This window comes from Desmodus rotundus, chromosome 2, assembly GCF_022682495.2.
Source record: "Desmodus rotundus isolate HL8 chromosome 2, HLdesRot8A.1, whole genome shotgun sequence".
In the NCBI taxonomy this organism is placed as follows: domain Eukaryota; kingdom Metazoa; phylum Chordata; class Mammalia; order Chiroptera; family Phyllostomidae; genus Desmodus; species Desmodus rotundus.
Window position 1 is genome coordinate 205,809,540 of NC_071388.1, and position 21,349 is coordinate 205,830,888.

General features: G+C 58.7%; 1 protein-coding gene across 6 annotated transcripts in view; it reads left to right on the top strand.

The window, feature by feature from the left end:
• SH3BP4 (SH3 domain binding protein 4) overlaps window positions 1-21,349 on the top strand; it is a 72,005-nt gene that overhangs the window by 46,134 nt on the left and 4,522 nt on the right. For 4 of the 6 annotated variants that reach the window (XM_053919234.2, XM_053919232.2, XM_053919238.2 and 1 more), the window contains 2 exons: window positions 12,357-12,606; window positions 17,181-19,540. In XM_053919234.2, the coding sequence (XP_053775209.1) occupies window positions 12,489-12,606; window positions 17,181-19,540 (2,478 nt within the window). In that variant the 5' untranslated portion in view covers window positions 12,357-12,488. Of the gene's footprint in view, window positions 1-6,518; window positions 6,763-12,356; window positions 12,607-17,180; window positions 19,541-21,349 lie in introns of all 6 variants that reach the window. The other 2 variants (XM_053919237.2, XM_053919233.2) reach the window with 1 other exon arrangement.

Consider the following 21,349-nt stretch of genomic DNA (forward strand, 5'->3'; position numbering starts at 1 on the left):
AGAAGCGCAGGGAATCTGCGGCTTGTCAGAGCCGCGCCCGTCTGAGCCCTGCGCACGGCTGTGGGGGCCCAATGCGGGGGGGCCCCCAGGTCCTCCTCCTGCGAGGGGGACGGCCAAGGGGATGATGGCCGTGCAATGCGTGCTGCGCGCTCGCCGGGTCTGGCAGGTCGGGCCGTCCTCCTGGCTCGGGCGCTGGAAGCAGAGGCCCAGACAGGTTAAGAAACACGTCCAAGAGCACACAGCTGGCCGTGGCCCTCCGACCCAACTCCAGAACGCCACGTCTCCTTCTTTGTGCCATGACATGTCCCCAGTGTCGTCCCCACTGAGCAGACTGAGGGGGAGGAAGAGAACATCGGTGATACGTTAATAACAACTTACTAAGGATCAGGTGCGGAAACGGAGGACCATGCTAGGAGACCAAGTGGGGCCTTGGGGACCAGAGCCGGGCCCTCCCCAGGCCCGGGCGGTGGGGCTGGAGGCAGAAGGCTGAGCGGGTGGACTACACGTTGGTGAGCGTGGACACCCACGTATCCCCCAGGCTGCAGAGGGGCTCGGCCCACTGGGGAAGAAACGACCTTTTCTTTCCTGGTCCATTTCCAGCATTACTGGCTCTTGATGAATCCATGCATGTGACATTCTGTTTCTGCGAGAAGACACATCAAAATGTTACATGCCAGTCACGGGCTGTCTGGCCTCCACTGTGTGGCCTCGGGCCTTGGGCTGTCCCTCGTGTCCACCCTGAGGCCAGCCCTCTCTCTTCCCCGGCAGAAGGTCCCACCGCGTCGCATCCCTGCTGCCGTCTAGCAGGACCCTCGGGTCTGGAGCTCTGAGCCTGTGCAGAGCCCGAGCGCCTCCCCAGCACGTCTCTCGCCCTCAGCTTCCTCCAGCTGCTGGGGTTTCTGCCTGGGGTTTTGCCTCCGCGTTTTTCTATTTGAATCACCAAGTATTTCTTTGCTTGGTGCCGATGCCACTGCAGCCTGAGGGGGCCCAGAGCCTGCCTGGGATTGCCCACCACGGAGGGGGCCGCTGCCCCTCCCTCTGGTTTCCTGACAGTTCCGGCAGGTCCTCAGACGGCCGCAGTGTTCAGGCAGCACCAGCACATTAGTGAAAGTGGCTGTTTCAAAGCCCCAATTACGTGGTTACGGCTAAGGAACACCTTTGCAGGGCGAGCTGGCGAGAGCTCCACACTGATGCTCTGGATGTACGGGGCGGGGAGCGGGGGGTGCGGTTACCTGTTGCCCGCCAACACCTGACTCACCCTGCAGGAACGTGGCGAGCAGCAATGGGCGGTTCCCTGCTGGTTGGGGATCTTAGGAAAGATTGTTCCGGAAGCATGGAGGCAAGACCGCATTTTACATTAGAGGCTGTGACTGTCTGTGTTGGGAGCCTCACTTTCATTTGCTTCTTGGTGTCCTGCTTGTATTAGATGTGACCGACAAGAGAGCTGGGGACAGATGTGACAGGAAGCAGCGAGGAGGGGGGCTTCTGAGAAGACAAATCGGCGTCTCTGGGGCAGCCATAACCAAGTCCCACAGACTGGGTGGCTTGAAACAACAGAAATTCATTCTCACGGTCTACAGGCCAGAAGTCCGAGGTCAAGGTATGGACGTACCATGGAGGTGGAATTGATGTGCCTTCTGCACCTGCCTGACGGGAGGGCAGCGGTGAGGCCTTTGGGCAGAGAGCTCAGGCTGCCAAAGCCTAACTCCCTCTCTGTCCCTTCACAGAAAGGGTTGGCCAGACCCTGCACCCCCCTGCCCTGGGACCCACTCTTAAATAGACAGAGACCCACAGTTTTTCTGGAAGAAAAAAGAAGAGTTTGAAGAAGTCAGTTCTTACCAGTGCCGCGTCACCAAAGTTCTAGTGAGGTTATTTTTTAAAGGGAGGACAAGGTGGAAGGACATTTTATTAAATTATTCTGAAGTTTACTTGGAAGAAAAAAATAGGTAAGAATAACTAGTAGGAAACTTAGACAGAGGATGGTTCACGGAAACTGGACCTTCCACAGAGCCAGACATGCAAAGACCACCGTTAAACAAGGGCTATTCTCCGTCTAAAAATAGTCAACAGGTGGCACAGAAGAGGCCAGAGTCACACCCCGTGGCCACACAGACATGTTTAGGGGCATGACCTCAGTCAGGAGGGGACAGACTGTTCTGGAACGAAGCAGGAGGAATTGCTCTGCTCTGCGCCAGCTAATTCTATGTAGTTCCTCCCTGAGCAGCAATGCAGACCCTCTGCGCCTTGCAGTCGGCACCCACGCCGCTGTTTAAATAAAGGGAAGCCGATGTGGCGGCTCGTTGGATTTCTCACTAGGGGCGCCCCCCCCCCCATGCTTCCAGGCGAAGTCACAACGGAAAGGTTGATGCGGTTGCGTCATGGAGACTTTATCCACCTGGCAAATGGACTAGTGCTTTTGGGGACAACGGAGTCGGGAGATGTTGGCAGCTGATGAGGTCGGATCTAAGGTGGTCTTTGAGCAAAGGATCCCAGAGGGACAGCGGAAAGCAGGGAATGAGAAGTGGTAGGTATGTGAAACAGTTGCTGGCCCAGGTCAGAGGAATGTGAATTTGGACTTTGGGGGTCCGCTTCCCGCCACGAGGGCAGCAGAGCTTCGGGCGAACCACTAAGGAAAGGTGGGGAGCAGACGCCCACTGCTGGGGCGGGCAGGACTTGCTACACTTCCCAGGAGGCCATCCGGCCCTGCCTCCCGCCCTGCGAGAAGGTCGTCCTAAGACAGCGACCCCGATGCCTGAGGGCGATCGGTGGGAAGATGGCCACTGCCCTGCCTTGCGTAGATGGCAGCAAACGTCAGGGGTCCCCTCGAACTCGTTGGCCGTTTTTGGCTGTCCCGTTTGTTGGCTCGGTTCAGCTGGGGGCCTTGCAAGGGCCGTTGCTCAGCCTCTCGTCCCCTTTTGTTTCAGCGGCTCCTGCTGTGCCTTCATGGTATTAAATTCCTGGCTCGAACTTGGACCTCAGACACGGCCCGTGTGTATCATTATCGAGAACTGTCAGTGGGATCGGGCGACCCTGGACCTTAGAAGCTGCCCCGCCCCCTCGGGCCTGTGTTTTAATCTGAATCTCACGAGCGAACCTCAGGGAAAACCCCTTTTAATAAAAACCGAACGGGCCCCAGTTTCTTCATCGGTACAACGGGTGGCACCAGCCAGACCCATGTCTCTCCGAGTGGCATCTAAGCGGAACTTTGAAAAGAATTTTTAGTTGAAGCATGTGTACTAGAAGCATGTGTCCGTCTGTCTGGCTGATGGACTGGCTTCCTCTTTAAAGTGATGGAGAGCTGCCTTCCAAACAGCCAGCTGCCTTGAATGAACTGAACTGGGCTTAAAAGGAAACTAAATCATAGTTGATTTATTTTTTTCTTAAGAACCACAGGAAATCAGTGACTAATGTTTGGCAATCACAGACCCTTCGAGGGCTGATGTTTTGCAGTCTTGGTGACCGTGTCCGAGGTGACCCGCCGGTCAGCCCTCAGGGGTTGCCCCTGCCCGGCCCCGGTTGAGTGAATGGCCTTCTCTTCTCATTGCTGTCAGAACTCCTTCGGACACAGTCTGCTTCTTGCTTCTCATCACTGGCCGGGGGCCAGGAGTAGTTGTGGTTGGGGCTGATCACGAGGCCTGGCTTCCCCGCCTGTCTGCGGCCAGCTCTCTCTCACGGGTGGGCTGACCCTCCCATGTAACTCAGGGGGAGCAGACCATAAGCCGCCAGCTCGACAAACATCCCCACCAAACCCATGGTCCCAGAGCAGGTGATGTGCCACCCATCGGGTGGGTTGGCATTTGAACGTCTTGCCATCTTCAGCAGCAGGGCGCTGGACAGGGGAGGGGTGCCCCCCCATCACACATGGTGGGACAAACCTCTGAGGTGTGCCGGTGCCTGACTCCCATGAGCCCCGCAGACAGGGTGGAAACCCTGCCCCTTTCTCTCTTCTTGGTGTCAGCTTCGTGTATGTTATTGTCCCAGTCAAGTGACAAGCAGTGGAGGGAAGGGACCAGGACCTGCATTCCCCTGTGTCTTTGGTGGCCCCAGTGCGCTGGTTCTGAGTGTTCTGTTTGAACAACACATCAGCGCACTCGCCAGGCGACACCAAACAGCAGCTCGGGCCAGGCCCTGTGTGCACCACTGGGGAGTGGTCAAGGTGGGGACACCCCATGTCCCGATTCCAAGGAGACAAGTGTAATGAGGGGGCTGAGATGGCAGCTGCAGAGCCACTGCGGTGATGCTCGGGATCATACCAGTGACCGTCCAGGACAGCTAACCGGGATCTTCCAGGAGAGCTCAGGCAGGCGATGGGGACCTGGGTGCAAAGGCACCACTTGGCGGGGTCCCTCTGGAACGAGTGGGTTTTAATGCAGCAGAGATGGGGAAGCGTGCTGGCTGTTCAAGAAGGTACGGTGGGAAGGAAGACAAAAGTTTGGGAGGTGGCTGGGGGGCGCCCTGGAGCCAAGTTGAAGCCTCGGGAGCTGTGTCTGGCTAGCATGTGGGGCACGCAGGAGAAAGTGTGAGGCAGACCTGCAGCGGGGGTGGGCGCGGGGGGCTGGGAAGACAAGCCGGGAGGCCGGGTTGTCTTCTGCAGACTGAGGGGCGCCCCCTGAGGTTGCTGACCTCCCGCAAGGTGACAACAGCATGGGCCGGGTGCCGGGAACACCCCCACAGCTGGATGTCCCGTCACCCTCAGGGAGAAGGCTGGGAGCAGGAAGCAGGACCCCAGAGACTCTCCCCGTGCCCCCTACCCCCACCCACAGCCTCTGATTCTCCAGACCCAGAGTGTCTGACTTTGGCACCCACGTCACTGTGCCAACTGCCAGGCACCACACTCCCCACAGTTACACCAGCGAGTGAGGAGTGCCACGTGTGTGGGCATGCCACGGCTCCAGGGCCCCTCCGGCTGACCTCACAGAGCTTGCGGGGGGCTTTGAGCTGCCAGCGTGGGGCAAACGGATAAGGACTGGACAGTGTGTGTGTGGCACACGGAACCTTCGCTGTCCAAGTGTTCGGGTCTCTCTCAGACGCCGTTCTTTGAACACAGGTGCTCTTACCTGTGTGCTGTCCCCTGTCTGGACAGGGCCTTGTTCCTAGAAACCGATGCTCAGCGGCTGTTGGCTGAGCTGAGGTGGCGCCTGCCTGGGAGACAGCCACCTTTCTCAGACTCAGGGACCGGGGCTCATGGCTCTGCACTCGGACCTCAGGGCTGTACCCAGACGGCCTGCTGGGGGCCCCGCACAGCCGCTGCTGCCCCCCCAAACAGAACTCAGTTGTTGCACCGGAGTGAAGTGCACTCCAGACGCACTGGTGACCGAGGCCAGTGCGCTCTGAGCCCTCCCACGGGCCACAGCGGGGCGCGTTCGTCTCGTGCTCCAGGTGGGCTCAGGAAGGTTCCAGAGGAGACGCTCCTGTGACTGGGAGGAAAAGCCCCCCGGGGACGGGGAGGGCTGAGTTTCTCTGTGCACACTGGTCCTCTCTCGTAACCGGAACCTATGCTTTCCCTGCCAAGGGAGGGACAGCCTGGAAAGGGGACACCAGTCACGTGCTGGCTTTTCCACTTGGGTCATTGCCCAGGCCAGTCAGGTCACGGGTCAAGAGGCGGAGGGAGCTGGGGCGCTGAGGAGGCTGCAGGATCTGTACCCCTGTAGGGTGTACGGATGGGGGTGGAGGAAGAGGTGCTGGCATCTAGAAACCCCCAACCCTCCTTCCTCCTGGTCTCGGTGGGAACCCCCGAAGCAGGCGGGCCCCACAGCTGCTGCATGGCCGGTCACGAGCCCAGGTCGTGGGGGCTCAGGCGGCTGCCCTCTGGAGGACAGGTCAGCCGGGGAGAGGCGTCTTCGGGTGATTTTGGTCCCCTGGGACACAGGTTTGGGGAGCGAGCCAGGAGAGACTGGCTGGAGTTCCTGCCAACAGGGCCTGGTGACTTAAATCACCGAGAATGGGCTGAAGCTCAGACTTTCTTTTTTAACCCCAGGGGACATGTGATGAGTCAACATGACCCTCCTGCTCCAGAAACTGGAGTCCAACGTGGAGTGAGTCACTGCAGCAAGGCAAAGACAGAGCTTGCCAGGCAGAGCCGGCTGCGCGCCCCACTCGTCTGCTCCGGCGCGGGGCGGGGCTGCCGCAGAAGCGGCCCGTTGCGCGGCACCCGCTGGGGCCTGGGGTGGGCCTTCTCCCCGCCAGAGATGCCCGTGGTCTACTGTGTTCTTACTGTGCCTGGGACGAAACGTTGGCAGACAGGCCCCCACAAGACTATTCTGTGCTTCTGGAATGAGAGGAGGGGCAAGTAGAGCAGAGGGACAGTGTGCGGTTCCCACACGTGCCACCGGGATCTGTTCGTAGCCCTCTGTGTGCCCAGCGATGTCACTGTTCAGAGGCCAGTCTCCGGTTTCGGGGGCAGAGCTGCAGGCAAGCTCTTCTCTCTCTCAGTGAAGCGGCCTTTCTGTTAGAAGAGGGAAACTCCTTAGTGATGAGTCAGACACAGGTGAGCTTTACTGCCCCTTCCTGTCTTCTAGATCTGATGTCCACCCAGGGAGCAGAGGCACTTCCGCAAGTCCAGGGCTGCGGGGACGGGGACAGGCAATGGAATGGCTGCAACTTCCCGCCCTTCTGGCCTGTCCTGAGGGCCAGTGCTGGCCGGCGCCCTGACCAAGGGGGCCTGCGCCGCAAGCTGTCCCGGACAGGTGGCCGACCCCCGGGGCCCGCAGGGAAGTCCAGTTTCTCGTGGACGGTGCCCAGACTCGGAGGCCGGGCCACCAGGTAAACCCACCCATGTCTGTAACTCAGAATCCCAGCATAGGGTGGGTTCCGGAATCTGGCCTGCTGCCTGTGATCACGTCACATCAGCCATCTGGGGGGGCGTGGGGGGGCACTTGACGCTTGGGGAAATTTAAATGCACAGCCCATCAACCCTCTGCCCTGGGCACAGCCTTCTCCCGGTGGAAGTGGGAATGTGCTTCTCCCGGTGGAAGTGGGAATGTGCGCCTGATGTGGCCGTCGTCGGGGCCCGGGGCTGGTGGAAGACACGCCTGGACACTGTCCGGGGCACACAGGTAGCCCGCATCTGCCCACTCTGTGCTGCGTGGTGTGTGACCAAATCGACCCTGTGGAAAACACCTCCACAAAATGCAAAGGCGCCGGCAAGATTCAGGTCCATGTGGCAAGTATTTGGACTCAGAGAAACATCCAGATGTTTGGGCCCGATTAACCGGACGGTGATGACTCGGGTAATTACTGTCATCTTTGTTAGGGGACCCCTAAGTTGCGTTTGAGCCCCTCGACCCGAAGCCCATCTGCCAATCTGAGTCGCCCCCTCCATGAGGTGGTTCACCCTGACACTGTGCCTGTTGCTCGCTCACTAACTGCAGAAGCTCCTCTGTCACTTTGTCACAATTGGCCGGGGTGGCTGGGGCATCGTTTGAAGGCTGAACTATGAGTCCCCATAGCTGGATCTCCAGATCTGCTTGCTTTTTGGAAGTTAGTCTCCGCAGGGGCGTTCTGAAAACTCTTGAAGACATCTGAGAGCTTGGCCGTGTCCGTGGCCTTGCGGGGGAGGGGCTCCTGGATCGGCAGAGGGACGCCGCCACCCTCCCCTGAGGACACAGGCACCCCAAAAGGTCTCAAACACGTCAACTTCCTTTCTGTCTGATTTGACTTTTCCATGGGTAAAGGTAAAAAATAATTGCACATAATAACTATAAAGTTTAAAGAGATCTTGCCTGATCCTAAATAGCTCAACAAAACAGATTTTCTCTACAGTAAGATCACCCAGAACCTTACAAAAGCTCAAAGCTAATTTCCTCAACGGCCAGCAGGGTGTATGGAGCCAGGCAGTGAACATGGACGTATTCCACAGCCAGCCCGGCGCCTTTCCCCTCGGCCTCTGCAGGTGTACCGTGAGCGCCGGGCCTGGAAGGGTCAGCTCGCCCTCCTCGGGCATCTCCCTGGGAACCGCCCGGTGACCTCAGTGCCTGCATCCTGCTCCCTGGCCGAAGGGGCTCGCCCTTCCCAGCACACCAGCACTCTCCTCCGCCAACTCAGGTGTCAGGCGTGTTGCCCGCAAAAGCGCACACGTCAGCCTGGGGCCGGCCGCCCGCCGTGAGCTGTTGGGGGATCGGCCCACCAGACAGGTGCATCCCTACCAGCTTCCGGGGTGGCTCCGTGTCCTGAGCGGGGCAAGCGTAGATGTGGCACCAGAGATGTGCCCTCCGCCACGCAGATCTCTCCACCACAGAGGGTGTGAAGAGAAGATTTCCAGTGTCGAGCCTCCCCGGATGCTCGGGTCCCGCGTGTGACCCGAGAGGAAAGACGAGAATGCTGGAAATCCAGCTCGCTGGTCAGGTGTTTACTCAGCATCCATCAGACTTCCCTCCCACCCTCCTCCGCACGGGCGGCCACCCCGACTCCACCAGACCAGAACTGTTTCTAAGCAGCACACAGCTCGCTGGGCCGTTACGCTTCTTTCTGTCGTGCCCGTCCGCACGGGCACACACACACACACTTTGGATGAGTGGCTGCGGGAAATCATAATGGGCCATAAAAATGGAAGGACTCCGGTCACAGTACAAATAAGTGAACAGAGTTCGATTATTCGTTTGCGTTTCAGAGCCTGCTCTGCACGGCTCCGTCGCAGCACAGGGCGCAGGTGCAGGCTGGGTGCTGCAGCCCTGCACAGCTCGGGCTCCCGGAGAACTCAGGAGAGAAGCAGCGAGTGCGTGTCGTGGCTGGGGTCGGGGAGGGGTGCCGCTGATGCGGGCGCCTGTCCCCTGCTGATTCGGTGACGATGCAGGAGGGACCCATCCTAGGGACTCAGTGGCGGCCTCCAGGCTGCGGGGAGGCATGTGCGACGGCCCCGGGTCAGCGGGGAGAGGCCGTGAGCGCGCTGAGCGCTGAGAAGGCTTTGGGGAGCCTGGAGCATCCTGTCACTGCGGGGTGGCCTCCGGGGCAGGGAGGTGGGGCGGGCAGAGTGGGAAGCAGGCCTGGCAGAAAGGAGCTGATGACCACCCTGGGGGAAGGGCAGTGGCGTGGAGGTACCTGGGGCAGAAGGGGGCGGGGGAATCTCGGACATTTGGGCAGTGGAATGGGCCAATCAGCATTGACTGAGGTGGCAAAGGTGGGGTGTGGAGGGAGGGGGTGGGGCAAACCCCAGAGTTGGGTTTGGATCCCGGAGGCTCGACACCCATCAGTCCTGAAGGGGAGCCCTCAGTGGTCTGAGTTCTGGGTTCAGTGGTCACTTGTCAACTGGGCAGGAGCCCGGCGGTGCCCTTGTGTGCTGGGTGGGGTCAGATCGCCTGGGCGTCTGAGGTTCAGGCTCGGTAGGGCTTTCCGTCCGAGCAGAGACACACCCTCACGTTCCTGATGCGAGTCTGGGAAGGCAGAGGACGAACGTTTCCTGATCGTACTTAGTTTTTTTAACATTTTGCTGCACATATGTAAACCGTGTACAGAAATAGGGAAGTGGTAAAAATAAGATAATAAATGAAATAGGAAAACCATAAATAGGGGAAATAACAATGTATAGTAAGTAGAATGATATATATACTTATAAATACGTATAAATATATGTATCTATTTGTAAATACATTTTTAGCAATAGTGTAGTGTTTTGTAAAATACAGTATCCTGTCGTTTCTCCCGACGTCACTTTTGGAATAAAGCGAGGACTAATTCAAGGTTGCGGCACATGAGCTCCTGAGACTTGAATTTGAGGCTCGGGTGTTGACTGCGTGCAGGTGTGAGGCCCCCAGGCGAGTTGCTCAGGGCAGAGTAGAAGGAGGTGGAGAGAGGTTTTCCAGGGGCACAGGTGACGGAAGCTTGTTCTGGTAGCAGAAGCTGGAGTGGGGCTCGCTGGAGAGGCAGAGCCTGAGCGAGATCCTTGATTCACTGTGGGTGGAGCTCCCTGGCGATCCTGAAAGGTTGCCTGTGTCTGGTCTGAGAGCAGCAAGTGGGGCGGGGGGTGGGCAGCCTGAGTGCAAACGAGAGCTTCACACAAAGGCCTGCTGAATCCTGCACGTTTGGAAAGGCCCTGTGAGAACATAGCAGCGCCTCCTGCCCTCTTGGCGGGACAGGTGACTCCGGGCACCCTCCACACCTGGCTCCGGCGTTGGTGGAGGTGTGGGGCTCCCCTCAAACGCTCACCTGACGGCATCTGCTCCAGGAGGTGCCAGGTGGAAGGGACCCGCCAGGCTTGGTCCAGCGGGGCCAGCTGCCCTCCTTGCCGTAAAATAACATCTCCAAATGGCAACGGCGCCCTGCATTCTCCTCGAAGGGGCAGGTGGGCGCCAGCACTTCGTTTAAGGCCTAACTCCCATGGCCACCGGAGACAGAGTCACCATTCCAGACTTCCCACAGGGCATTGAGCACAGGGGACAAAACAAGCCCCTCTCGGAGGGCAGGGTGACGGCTGCATGGTCGCTCAGCCCAGCTTGGTGGTGCCGCTCCTGGTCACCGGGGATCGGACTCGCTGCCTTGGCCCCACTCTGGCGGATGAGTGGCGAGGGCCGCGCAGTTAGTGGCTTGTCTGGTCCTCGGTTGGCAGCCTTGGTGAGGGGACCTTTGTGTTTTTACGAGGGCAGCAAGCAGATCTCCCATAACCGCTAACACTTCCTGCCTCCCCACGGGCTCTGATCCGTAACCATGTTCTCCCATCAACAAACAGAAACGGTGATCAGTCTCCAGAAACTCCGGGGTCTGTGATCCGTTCTGCCCGAACCCACAGGATTCGAGGCCAAGGATCTTACCGCTCTGAAGTGTTCCCTCCCTTCACCTTGCTGACTCCCGGTCTCTCTAGATGCTCCCTGGAGAGCCACCTCAGTGTCCTGTCGGTGTCCCAGCAGGCTATTGGCCAGCACCCTCCGAGCCCCAGATGGCCTGGCCGAACCTGGACTCTGCCCATGTCGTCTGCTGAGAACGTGGCCGTCCGTGCGGGACTCTGAGGACGGTGGGGCTCTTCCTAATGTCTCTCCTCGCCGTCCCTAATGTCTCTCCTCGCCGTCCACCCACATTCTGCCCCCTCAGCTGCCTCAGTAACTTTCGAAGATAACGCCATTGCTGCTTCCGTTTTTCTCATCTGCAACCGGAGCTCTCTTTCTCAGTGAGGAGCCTTCCCGGGGTCTCCAGGGCAAAGGCTAAACCCTACGCCAGGACCGGGGCTGTGGATGCCCCTGCTTCAGGGACAACAGCCATTGAGCCCACTCCTTGTTCCCAGCATGCCTCATGGGTCATGAATTCTTCACACAAATCTAGTTGGGACAGGGTGCTCATCACCCATGTCACAGATGGGAAAACCGAGGCTTAGAGGAGCAAAATGTTCACACAAGGTCATCCTCAGCGTGGGTGCCAGTCTGCTGCCCCCTGGGCCCTCAGCCACGTGCTGTACACAGCCTGGGGGAAGGGGGTGGTGGACACGCCTCCAGGTCCCCCTGATTAGTGATGGTGATGCATTCATTTTCAGGTGTCTTTGGGTGGAGACACAAGGGGCCTCGGGCTGGGCTGCAGGAACCTGGTTCTGTTGGGATGAGACCCGCCTGCATGTAGTCGCCCTCTGTTGTGCGTGCTGCGGGCCAGCTGTGCTCAGATGGGGCCAGCTGGGCCAGCTGTGGGGCATCTGCCTGGCCTGTCGTGGCCTGGTGACATTCACAGCTGTGAGAGGGGGTCGTAGCTGTTGCTTTTCCTGAGCCCTGCTGAAGGTCGCTCACAGCCAGGCATCGCGTTCGTCTCCAGAACCCCCAAACGTCCGTGCGTCCCTTCTCAGAGACAACAAGCTGAGGCCCTGGGAGGGAATCTACTGTCCCTTCCCACAGAAACTTGCCCTGCTCCCTTAGCGACGGCACCATGGCTCAGTAAAGGGAGGGTATCACTTAAACACCTTAAGTGTGCGAATGGCCCCGCACAACCTTTTATTTATGAGTGTTTGTGTGTTCTGGGCCCAGGGAGGATTTAAGGAGAGTGTGGGCAGGGAGCAAGCACGGCCCCGGGGCTGGAGTCATAGCCCTGGCTGTTCCCACAGCCGAGCCAGCCACTGCCTGGGCCGGCGGGGGCACCAGCAGCGTGGCCTGCGCAGATCCTGGGTTGTCCTCCTCTCCGACTGGAGTGAAGGGGTGAGGCAGGTGCTGGGCCAGCTGTGCAAACCCCCCGTGTGCAGGAGGAGAGGGTGCCCACTGTGGGCAGGCGGGCCACACCACTGGGCTATGTGTGGCGGGAGCCTGCTCGACCCCAGGGGCCACGGGAGACGACACGGGTCCGTCTTTATTGGGATGACCTCTGGTAGGAAGAGGGCCCCACCTCCCACAAAGTTGCCACTTCACCCACGTTTCACCTGCTCAGGGACATCGTTCTCCCTCCTCTGCTTTCAGGAAGAAGCGTGTCACGCTGTTGGCACCCCCTCCGGGCAGCATGGCCGTCTGAGACAGAGGCCTCAGCCGCTGCTGGCATAACCGGCGGAGGACGATGGCGCCGTAGTGGGTCACCCGGAGGAGAGCTTCAGGATGGCAGCTCAGCGGATCCGTGCCGCCAACGCTAGCGGCCTCCCGCGCTGCAAGTCCGAGGGGACGCTGGTCGACCTGAGTGAAGGGTTTTCGGAAGCGAGCTTTAACGATGTCAAAGGTGAGCTCCTGGGGACAGGCCTGGGTCCGAGGTCCTGAAGGCCACCTTCCGGTCAGCACGCTGTTGCCCTCTGAACGTCACCGTGTTATCTGTGCAGCCCGGGGACAGTAACCACGTGTCCCTGTTGTTTCTTTGGCGTGTGGGGAGGTTGTTTTGAATGCTCCCGTTAGTAATGAGACTTCGTACAGAATATCTTCGTTTTCTTTCCGTGCGTTTTGGTGACACGGGTCAGGAAGCCAGGTAGCACAGAGGGCTGGGGGGAGGCTGGGTTACTGCAAACTCTAGAGAAGGGCGGGGGGAGCGGTCTCCTTCCACAGAGTCATCCAGGAGATGTTTTAAGTCTTGCAGGACGTATGACGTCCGTCACAGCTGTTCAACTCTGCCGTTGTAGCTGACAGCAGCCATAGAAGAGACCAAACAAATGGAAATGGCTGTTTGAATGAGACTTTATTTACAAAAACAGCCGGCGGACGTGATCTAGGGGCCGTAGTCGGCCGGCCTCTGGTTTAGCGGTGGCCCAGGGTCCAAGAACCCTGCACCAGTGGGTTTCTCTAGCATCCCCCGAGAAACTGGGCTGGTGAGAACACCCATTTTTTGGACACCGAGGTTGATACTGGTGGGTGGTCTTCTCCCTAGAAGCCCGCCCCGACCTCACTAGGCCAGGTCAGTGTCACGGCGAGCTCTCCGGGCGCCCGGCGCCCCCTCCGCATCACCACCGTGAATTGACTTTCCCACAGCAGTTGCCGCATTCTGTTGAAATCACTCGGCGTGCAAGGAGCTGCGTCTTCGCCCTTATGTCTGTGGCCCGTGGCACAGACTCAGAGCCAAATAAATCATCCTCAACCCAACTGCTCTCCCAGAAAAAGCCGCGTTCCCCTCCCCTGACGTGCTGAGAGCCACACCGACACGCTTCTCCTGCTCTCTTCTCTCTGCCCCTTTATTGTCCAGTTCTTCCTCTTCCTCTCTGTGCTCCCTGCCGCGGCCCTGGGCTTGCCTTTAAGTGCTCTCTGAGCGGAGACTGGCCGAGGGAATCGCGAGGGTCATTAACGAGAGCGGCAGTGTTACAGGCTGGTGGTGGAATTCATCGAGCCATTTCTTTTTCATGGACTGGGAGTGGGCATTCTTTTCTCACTTTAGCCCAGCTTGTCTCGGGAAAAGCTGGGAAGTGTGAGGTTTCAGTCAGGGTCGAGGGGCAGGAAGCTGATTTTTAACCAAACATAATGAGAATCTGGGAGGAGCTATTATTCGTAAAAGAATAGCATGTGGGGGAGGACGACAGGCAAGGCAGCTGGGATGTGAGCAGGGGCTGGGGAGTGTGTGTGTGTGTGTTTGGGGCCATGTAGGGGCAGAGACCCCCAGACTCTACTCCCCAGGGCAGCATGGGGCCCAGGCTGCGTCCCAGTCCAGCTGCTTCACACACGTCCATGTGGCAAAAACCTCTGCTGTGAAGTCTGCAGCATCTGACTGGTGGAGGCCCTGCCGGCAGAAGACCTGAGGCAGGAGGGTGGGAAATGCATTAGTTATCCAGTGCGCTGGACCTCCCAACGCCCGGGGAGCTTTTCAGTATTAAAATCGAGGTAGCTGAGAATCTGGGCGGCACTTCCCCAAATTCATTGAGCTGGAATTCGGTGGGGAGTTAGTTCCCTGCATTCGATGGGGCGGAGGCCCCAGCCCCGTGTCCCGGGGCGCTCTGCAGCAGGCGACGGATAGGGGGCCCCTTCCAGAAGGGGGCTCCCACCACTGTCCGCTTCCTCGAGGCGCCCCGTGGGAAGGAGCCTAATCCTTGGGCGGAATCTATCACCATAACCTTCTGAGGAGAGTGCTTGGAATTTTAAGTAAAGCCATTTTCATCCTTCAGTCTGGTGAGACTGAAGCGGTAATTTGCACTGAGGCATTTGCTTAGGCTACGTACAAAGCCAACCTAATAGCTTTGGTTTTTAATTTAAAAAATATGACTGTGAGGGAATTATTCTGGGGGAACATTATAGGGATGTAACCTTTGAGAGATTCTAACAAGATTTTAATAGCTTGCAGGCTTTCTTTAATTTTCATTTGGTTTTAATTTTCATGTGACATTTTCATTAGATGTGTCAAGAAAACAAAAGTGGTTTATATTACTCGAGCCCGTGGCCAGACGACAAAGTGGGCGAGAAGGTTTTATATTATCTCTGGCCCAGGACTGACCCTTCTCCTGCCCACCCCCTCTTTGAAGCCCTTTCCTTTTGTGCTGCTGTTTCATTCAGTCTCCTTCCTTCAGAGTTAAGTGTCATTTCATAGTCCAGGGCACACCCAGACCGAATTCTGACTCTGCCTTTGGTCATGACCTTGACCCAGTAGCATAGATAAGGCTTCTGTTGTAAGCAGACAGAAAAAGATGATCCATAATTCCGTGCGTATTTATTTACTGAGCACCTGCTGTGTGTCGGGGCTTATACCCAGATGGGGCAACGGAGCCCTCTTCCCCGCCAAAAACAACCAAAACAAGTGTCTAAGGTGTCTGGTATGTTGCTTAGTGATGAGGGCCGTGGAGAAAAATGCAGCTAGCAGGGAATGCCGATGTCGACTATCCTGAAATGTTCCATGAGCCCTTACCTGGGGCTGAGCATCATACTTCCCGCCAGGGCCCATTGGAGAAAGATACTTGTCTGCCTCATGAAGAATCTCAGGCTCTGGAGCTCAGACAGCTTTTGAGGGCCTGGACAGGAAGCCCAGGTTGAGTGGTCCCAGAGTCAGAATCTCCCCAGCCCCCAGGCCGAGGGCAGGAGGGGGTAGTCTTGGAGGCGGGCTGGGCTTTCTGACAAACACACCTCTGTCACCTATACACCGACACTTCCTGCTGTAGACTCCGCCCAGGAAAGGCAATTAGAGGCTCATTACTTCCTTTCAGAGGCGAGGGAAGGGAAACCGTGGGAGATAGGCTTGGTAGAAGAGACTGCCTGTTGGCTTAATCACACATTACTGTGGTTCAGCTAGAAGTGTAGAGGTCCTTTGCTTGTTTAGGAAGGCAGTGTAAAAAAAAAAAAAAAAAAAAAGGTTTCCTTTCTCTCCGTTGTTTGTTTCAGGGAGGCGGAATGTGAGCAAACTGTCAAACAAGGCCCGTTCCGGTGGGCGGAGGCTTACTTCCATCAGAAGGCCCTTTGTGCCCTGAACACACTCCACCATGTAGGGGAGGCAAATAAAACACGCAGATATGGAATTACCTGTTATTTTTCAAAGCCACTTGTGTCGGTGGCTTCGTTTGCCCTTCCGGTGGCCGTCCACTGTGGTAACACTCACAGTCAAAAGCCTGGAGCCGTGAATTAGCTGAGTCACCGTTTCCAGTGTCGGGGTCTTTCCGACTGCTTCAACCCTCGTTCAGAAATCACGTGAACCGGGCCAAGACACAAACCTTTGATTCCTCTTTACAGTGTGTGGGAGAGACCGTGTCGTGCTGTCATTTTGAATGGTCAGTTAAAGGAGGTTGAAAGAAAGAGAGTGGCCTGAAAAATCTCACGTCACACGAAGAGTTAGATGAAGGACGGGTTCAGCTTGGAAGGGAGGGAAACAGGCCAAGGGGGGGAACTTGGGAGTGCCTTCCGTGTGGCCGGCAGAGCGTGGACTCGGCTCCTGCCCACGAGGGGCCCTTCCGAGGCTTTTCCAGGGCCCGGCCACCGGCCTGGGGTCTCTGCAGCTTCTAAGGAGACCCCACTCGGTGCCTCTTCTCACTTTGGTGAGGATAGTTTTCCCTCTGCCCTTCCAGGTTCTCTGGCTGGTCTCGTAATTAGGTGGACATTAGACACTAACAGAAGGGAAATTTAATCGCATGCGTTTGGGGGCCCCCTGAGACTATGAGACCAGGCAGTCAGGCAAACAAAGGCTTATGTGCCCTGGTGAGTAAGAAGGGGTGGGGCTTCAGAGGGGAGGGAGACCGTTCGCAAGGAGGCGGGAAGAGTGTGGTGGATAAACCGGTGCTTTCCCGTCGTGCAGAGACAACGGGACAGGAACCCATATCTCCAGGACCCGTGGAGGCCCCCAGCCCATACTCGGTGTAGTTGTCTCTGGCGATAGCTCTCTCCCCAGAACAAGTCCTCTGTCTGAGATCTTGTGAGCAAGTAAGGAAGACGTAAAAAAGCTCCTCCCGAGTCACTGGGGCCTCGGTGGTTTTCAGATCGAACTAATCCACGTGCCGAAGTGGCGCGTTGCGGGACAGCCTGCCCTTCACTTCCTCGCCGCATTTCTGGTCCCTCAGTGAGGTCAGGAACAGTTCGATCCAGACGAGATGTCTGACACGGCGGGACAGGTGACTGTCCCTGGTGCTGATCTGCACTTCCGTGGGTGGTGGAGGGGCTTCCGTGAGGGCCTCACCTGACTGTGCGTGTCTACCTGGATGTGACCAGGCGTGGTAAAAACAGCCGTGCACTCGTCCGTGTGTTGATCGCACGCCACGTTCCGCTCTGGTCTGTCGCTGCAAGTTACATGCCCGGCTTGCGGTCCAAACCTGGCGGTGGGTGTTTCTCAGGCCCCGTCTCCCTAGTTTAAGTGGCGCCCGGTGGTCCCTGGCTTCACCCTCACTTTCTGTCCTGTGTCTCTTGCAGTGCCTTCCCCCAGTGCCTTGCTGGGAGACAATCCCACGCCTTTCGGCAACGCGAAGGAAGTGATCGCAATCAAGGACTACCGCCCCAGCAACTTCACCACCCTGAAGTTCTCCAAGGGCGACCACCTCTACGTGCTGGACACGTGCGGCGGGGAGTGGTGGTACGCCCACAACACCACGGAGATGGGCTACATCCCCTCCTCCCACGTGCGGCCCCTGAACTGCCGCAACTCCACCCTGAGTGACAGCGGGGTGATCGACCTCCTCCCCGACAGCCCCGACGAAGCAGCCGAGGAATTCGACTTGCTCGGAGGATGGACAGACGACAGGAAGGGGTCGGGCAAATCCTACAGCAACAACCCTTTCTGGACCGGGGTCCAAACCAACCCATTTCTGAATGGGCACGTGCCGGTGGGGCCCAGCGTGGAGGAGCAGGCTCCCAAAAGTACTGTGGACTTGCTGCTCTTCGACACAGGCCCGTCTTCCTTCTCCGACGGCAGCTCGGCCACCGCGAACGGCACCGGCCACGGCTTCGACGAGCTGCCGGCCACCAATCAGCTCCACGCCCAGGGGCCTGTCAGGCGGGACAACCCATTCTTCAGGAGCAAACGCTCCTACAGCCTGTCGGAGCTCTCCGTCCTCCAAGCCAAGTCTGACGCTCCCGCCTCGTCAGGGTTTTTCACAGGCCTGAAGTCCCCGGTCCCCGAGCAATTCCAGAGCCGGGAGGACTTCCGTGCGGCCTGGCTGAGCCACCGGAAGCTGGCTCGGTCTTGCCACGACTTGGACCTGCTGGGCCAAAGCCCTGGGTGGGGCCAGACCCAGGCGGTGGAGACGAACATCGTGTGCAAGCTGGACAGTTCCGGGGGCTCCGTGCAGCTCCCCGACACCGGCATCAGCATCCATGTGCCTGAAGGCCACGTGGCCCCGGGGGAAACCCAGCAGATCTCCATGAAAGCGCTGCTGGATCCCCCCTTGGAACTCAACAGCGACAGGTGCTGCAGCATCAGCCCGGTGCTGGAGGTGAAGCTGAGCACCTTGGAGGTGAAGACCGTCATCGTCCTGGAGATGAAGGCGTCGGCCGAGGTGAAAAGCGACATCTTCAGCAAAAGCACAGTGGGCCTCCAGTGCCTGAGGAGCGACCTGAAGGAGGGGCCCTATGTCCCCATCCCCCTCACCTACAGCTATGGGGACACGGTCCAGGTGCACCTGGACAACCTGGAGCCCTGCATGTACCTGGCCATTGTTGCCCATGGACCGAACATTCTCTATCCTTCCACCGTGTGGGACTTCATCAACAAAAAAGTCACAGTGGGTCTCTACGGCCCCAAACACATTCACCCGTCCTTCAAGACAGTGGTGACCATTTTCGGGCATGACTGTGCCCCAAAGACCCTCCTGGTCAATGAGGTCACCCGCCAGGCCCCCAGCCCCGCCCCGGTGGCCCTGCAGCTCTGGGGCAGGCACCAGTTCGTCTTGTCCCGGCCCCAGGACCTCCAGGTCTGCATGTTCTCCAACATGACGAACTACGAGGTCAAAGCCAGTGAGCAGGCCAAGGTCGTGAGGGGGTTCCAGGTGAAGCTGGGCAAGGTGAGCCGCCTCATCTTCCCCATCACCTGCCAGAGCCCCAGCGAGCTCTCGGACTTCACCTTGAGGGTCCAGGTGAAGGACGACCAGCAGGCCATCCTGACCCAGTTCTGCGTCCAGACTCCCCAGCCGCCCCCCAAAAGTGCCATCAAGCCGTCCGGGCAAAGACGGTTTCTCAAGAAGAACGAGGTCGGCAAAATCATTTTGTCCCCGTTTGCTGCCACCACCAAGTACCCCACTTTTCAGGACCGCCCCGTGTCCAGCCTCAAGTTCGGCAAGTTGCTCAAGACCGTGGTCCGGCAGAGCAAGAACCACTACCTGCTGGAGTACAAGAAGGGGGAGGCCATCGCCCTGCTCAGCGAGGAGAAGATCCGGCTGAAGGGACAGCTGTGGACCAAGGAGTGGTACATCGGCTACCACCAGGGCAAGGTCGGCCTCGTGCACGCCAAGAACGTGCTCGTGGTGGGCAGGGCCCGGCCCAGCCTCCTCTCCGGGCCCGAGCTGAGCACCTCGGTGCTGCTGGAGCAGATCCTGCGGCCTTGCAAGTTCCTCACCTACATCTACGCCTCCGTCAGGACCCTGCTCATGGAAAACATCAGCAGCTGGCGCGCCTTCGCCGACGCCCTGGGCTACGAGAACCTGCCGCTCACCTTCTTCTGCCGCGCGGAGCTGGACAGCGAGCCCGAACGGGTGGCGTCCGTCCTGGAGAAGCTGAAGGAGGACTGTAACAACGCAGAGAACAAAGACCGGAAGTCCTTCCAGAAGGAGCTCATGATGGTGAGTCCCGGCGGGGTGGGCACTGGGGGAGGGCGGGGCGGCACCGTCCTTGCCCTGACACTGGCGGAGCGGTCAGGGCTCCCCCCTGCTCCCCGAAAGGCAGGGACAGAGTTTTACGCGTGGAGAGCGGTGTTCACATGGGACCTGCGGGGCCCCAAAGAGCTCAGGAGCCGCTGTGGTGAAGATTATTCAGGGCCCCTTTCCTGCAGAATTTGGGGCCCCTCCGAGGTCTCGGGGTGCGTCTCTGGGGCCCAGCACACAGTAGGTCCTCACCGAGCGGGACAGGTTTCGTCCTCCTTCGGGTGTTTAGTGGTGACTCCCGCTGTGACACGGGCAAGGCCACTGCCATGGCGTGGGACGCTGGAACAGCACTGGCGGAACTGCCCGTCCCTTGCTAATCCCCGCCTTGAAAGACCTTCCGCCAGAGGGCCTGTGTTCCGGCCACCTCCCTTCAGATCCCCCCGGAGAAGACCTGTGTTCCATCAGATTCCCAACCACATCTGCGACTCACAAACGTGAGCACACAGGGCCCCCAGTCTGGCTCTGTTTTGACGGGGTTTCCTCTCCACGTCTCCCCGGAAAGTTCCCCCAGGCCTCTGTTGTTTCCTCTTCCTCCTTTCCCTGTGCTTTTGAATCGGGGTGAGGACACCGTTTTTGCCAGCACAGCCAGGAACTGGAATCCAAAGAAGTAAAAAGGGGGAAGTTGGTGGCACACAACGGGATACACCCGTCCCACCGGCCCACCTGGAAGCATTTACTGGACCCATTCACGGCTCCAGCAGGCCCGAGCTCTGCCCCGGTGCCAAGCCCGCCAGCAGCCCCACTCGGAGTTGCTGGATAAGCCCTGGGGTGGCCGTGGAGCTTAGTGATGGCCTTCCCTTGGCCTCTCCCATTGAGTCTGTCGACTTCACTCTGCAGCAAAGGCCGTCTCAGCTCCCTTCCCTGCCCTCCTGGGGCAGTTCCTGTAGGAACGCTTTTGTGACTTGGTCGTCTGCTTTTCTCCCTCAGTCCACCGACTCCAGAGAGCCTCTCTCGCCTCCTGACTTGGGTGAGGGGTGACTCTCAGCACCCCTGGCACTCCTGCCACTTGTACCCCCTTCTTCCCCCCCCACCCCCCAGCACCTGCCACTGTGTCTGCACCTCTCGGAACACCCGAGGGGCCTGTGTGGGCATGGGTGTGCACATCCATCTCTCTGCTGCCCCCTGGAGCCAGGGACGGAAAGAACAGGGTCCATTGTGGCCTGTCTTCTGCTGCAGGGGGTGGGGCCTGAAGCAAGGCCCTGACCGTGGTCCACTAACGCATGAAGCGCTGGACCCGTGGGGCACAGCGGGAAGCTGGTCTCACCCAGAGGAGGGAGCCAGGAACTGGGCTTGGCCTCCAGGGGGTCACTGCGGCGTGGGCAGGTTTAGTGGGGAGGACTGGGGATTGTCACAGCCAGGTGCGGCCCCCTTCGGTGCCGCCTCCTGTCCCTCAGGGCACAGCTCATCGGCCCACCTGTAAAATCAGGTCCCACCCGCGCCGCCTGTCTCCTCGGAGGGACCTCACACAGCAAGGGGCTGGGCCTCCCTCCCGCCAGCCCCGGGCTGGCATTCTCCGCCGGTGATGGAATTCCGTGCGAGCAGAAACGGGACTGATTTTGCCTCCACACCAGCGCAAAACCGCTCCCTGTGAGTGGGCAGAGGTGAACAGTGGACCGGTCTGGGCAGCCCCTTCCCTGCTCTGGAAAAATCTCTGAGGAGGTGGTTTTATCTCATTTCCTCATTTCTTTTTAGAAGACTGAAGTGGTCGCTCCTTTTTTTCCAACTTGG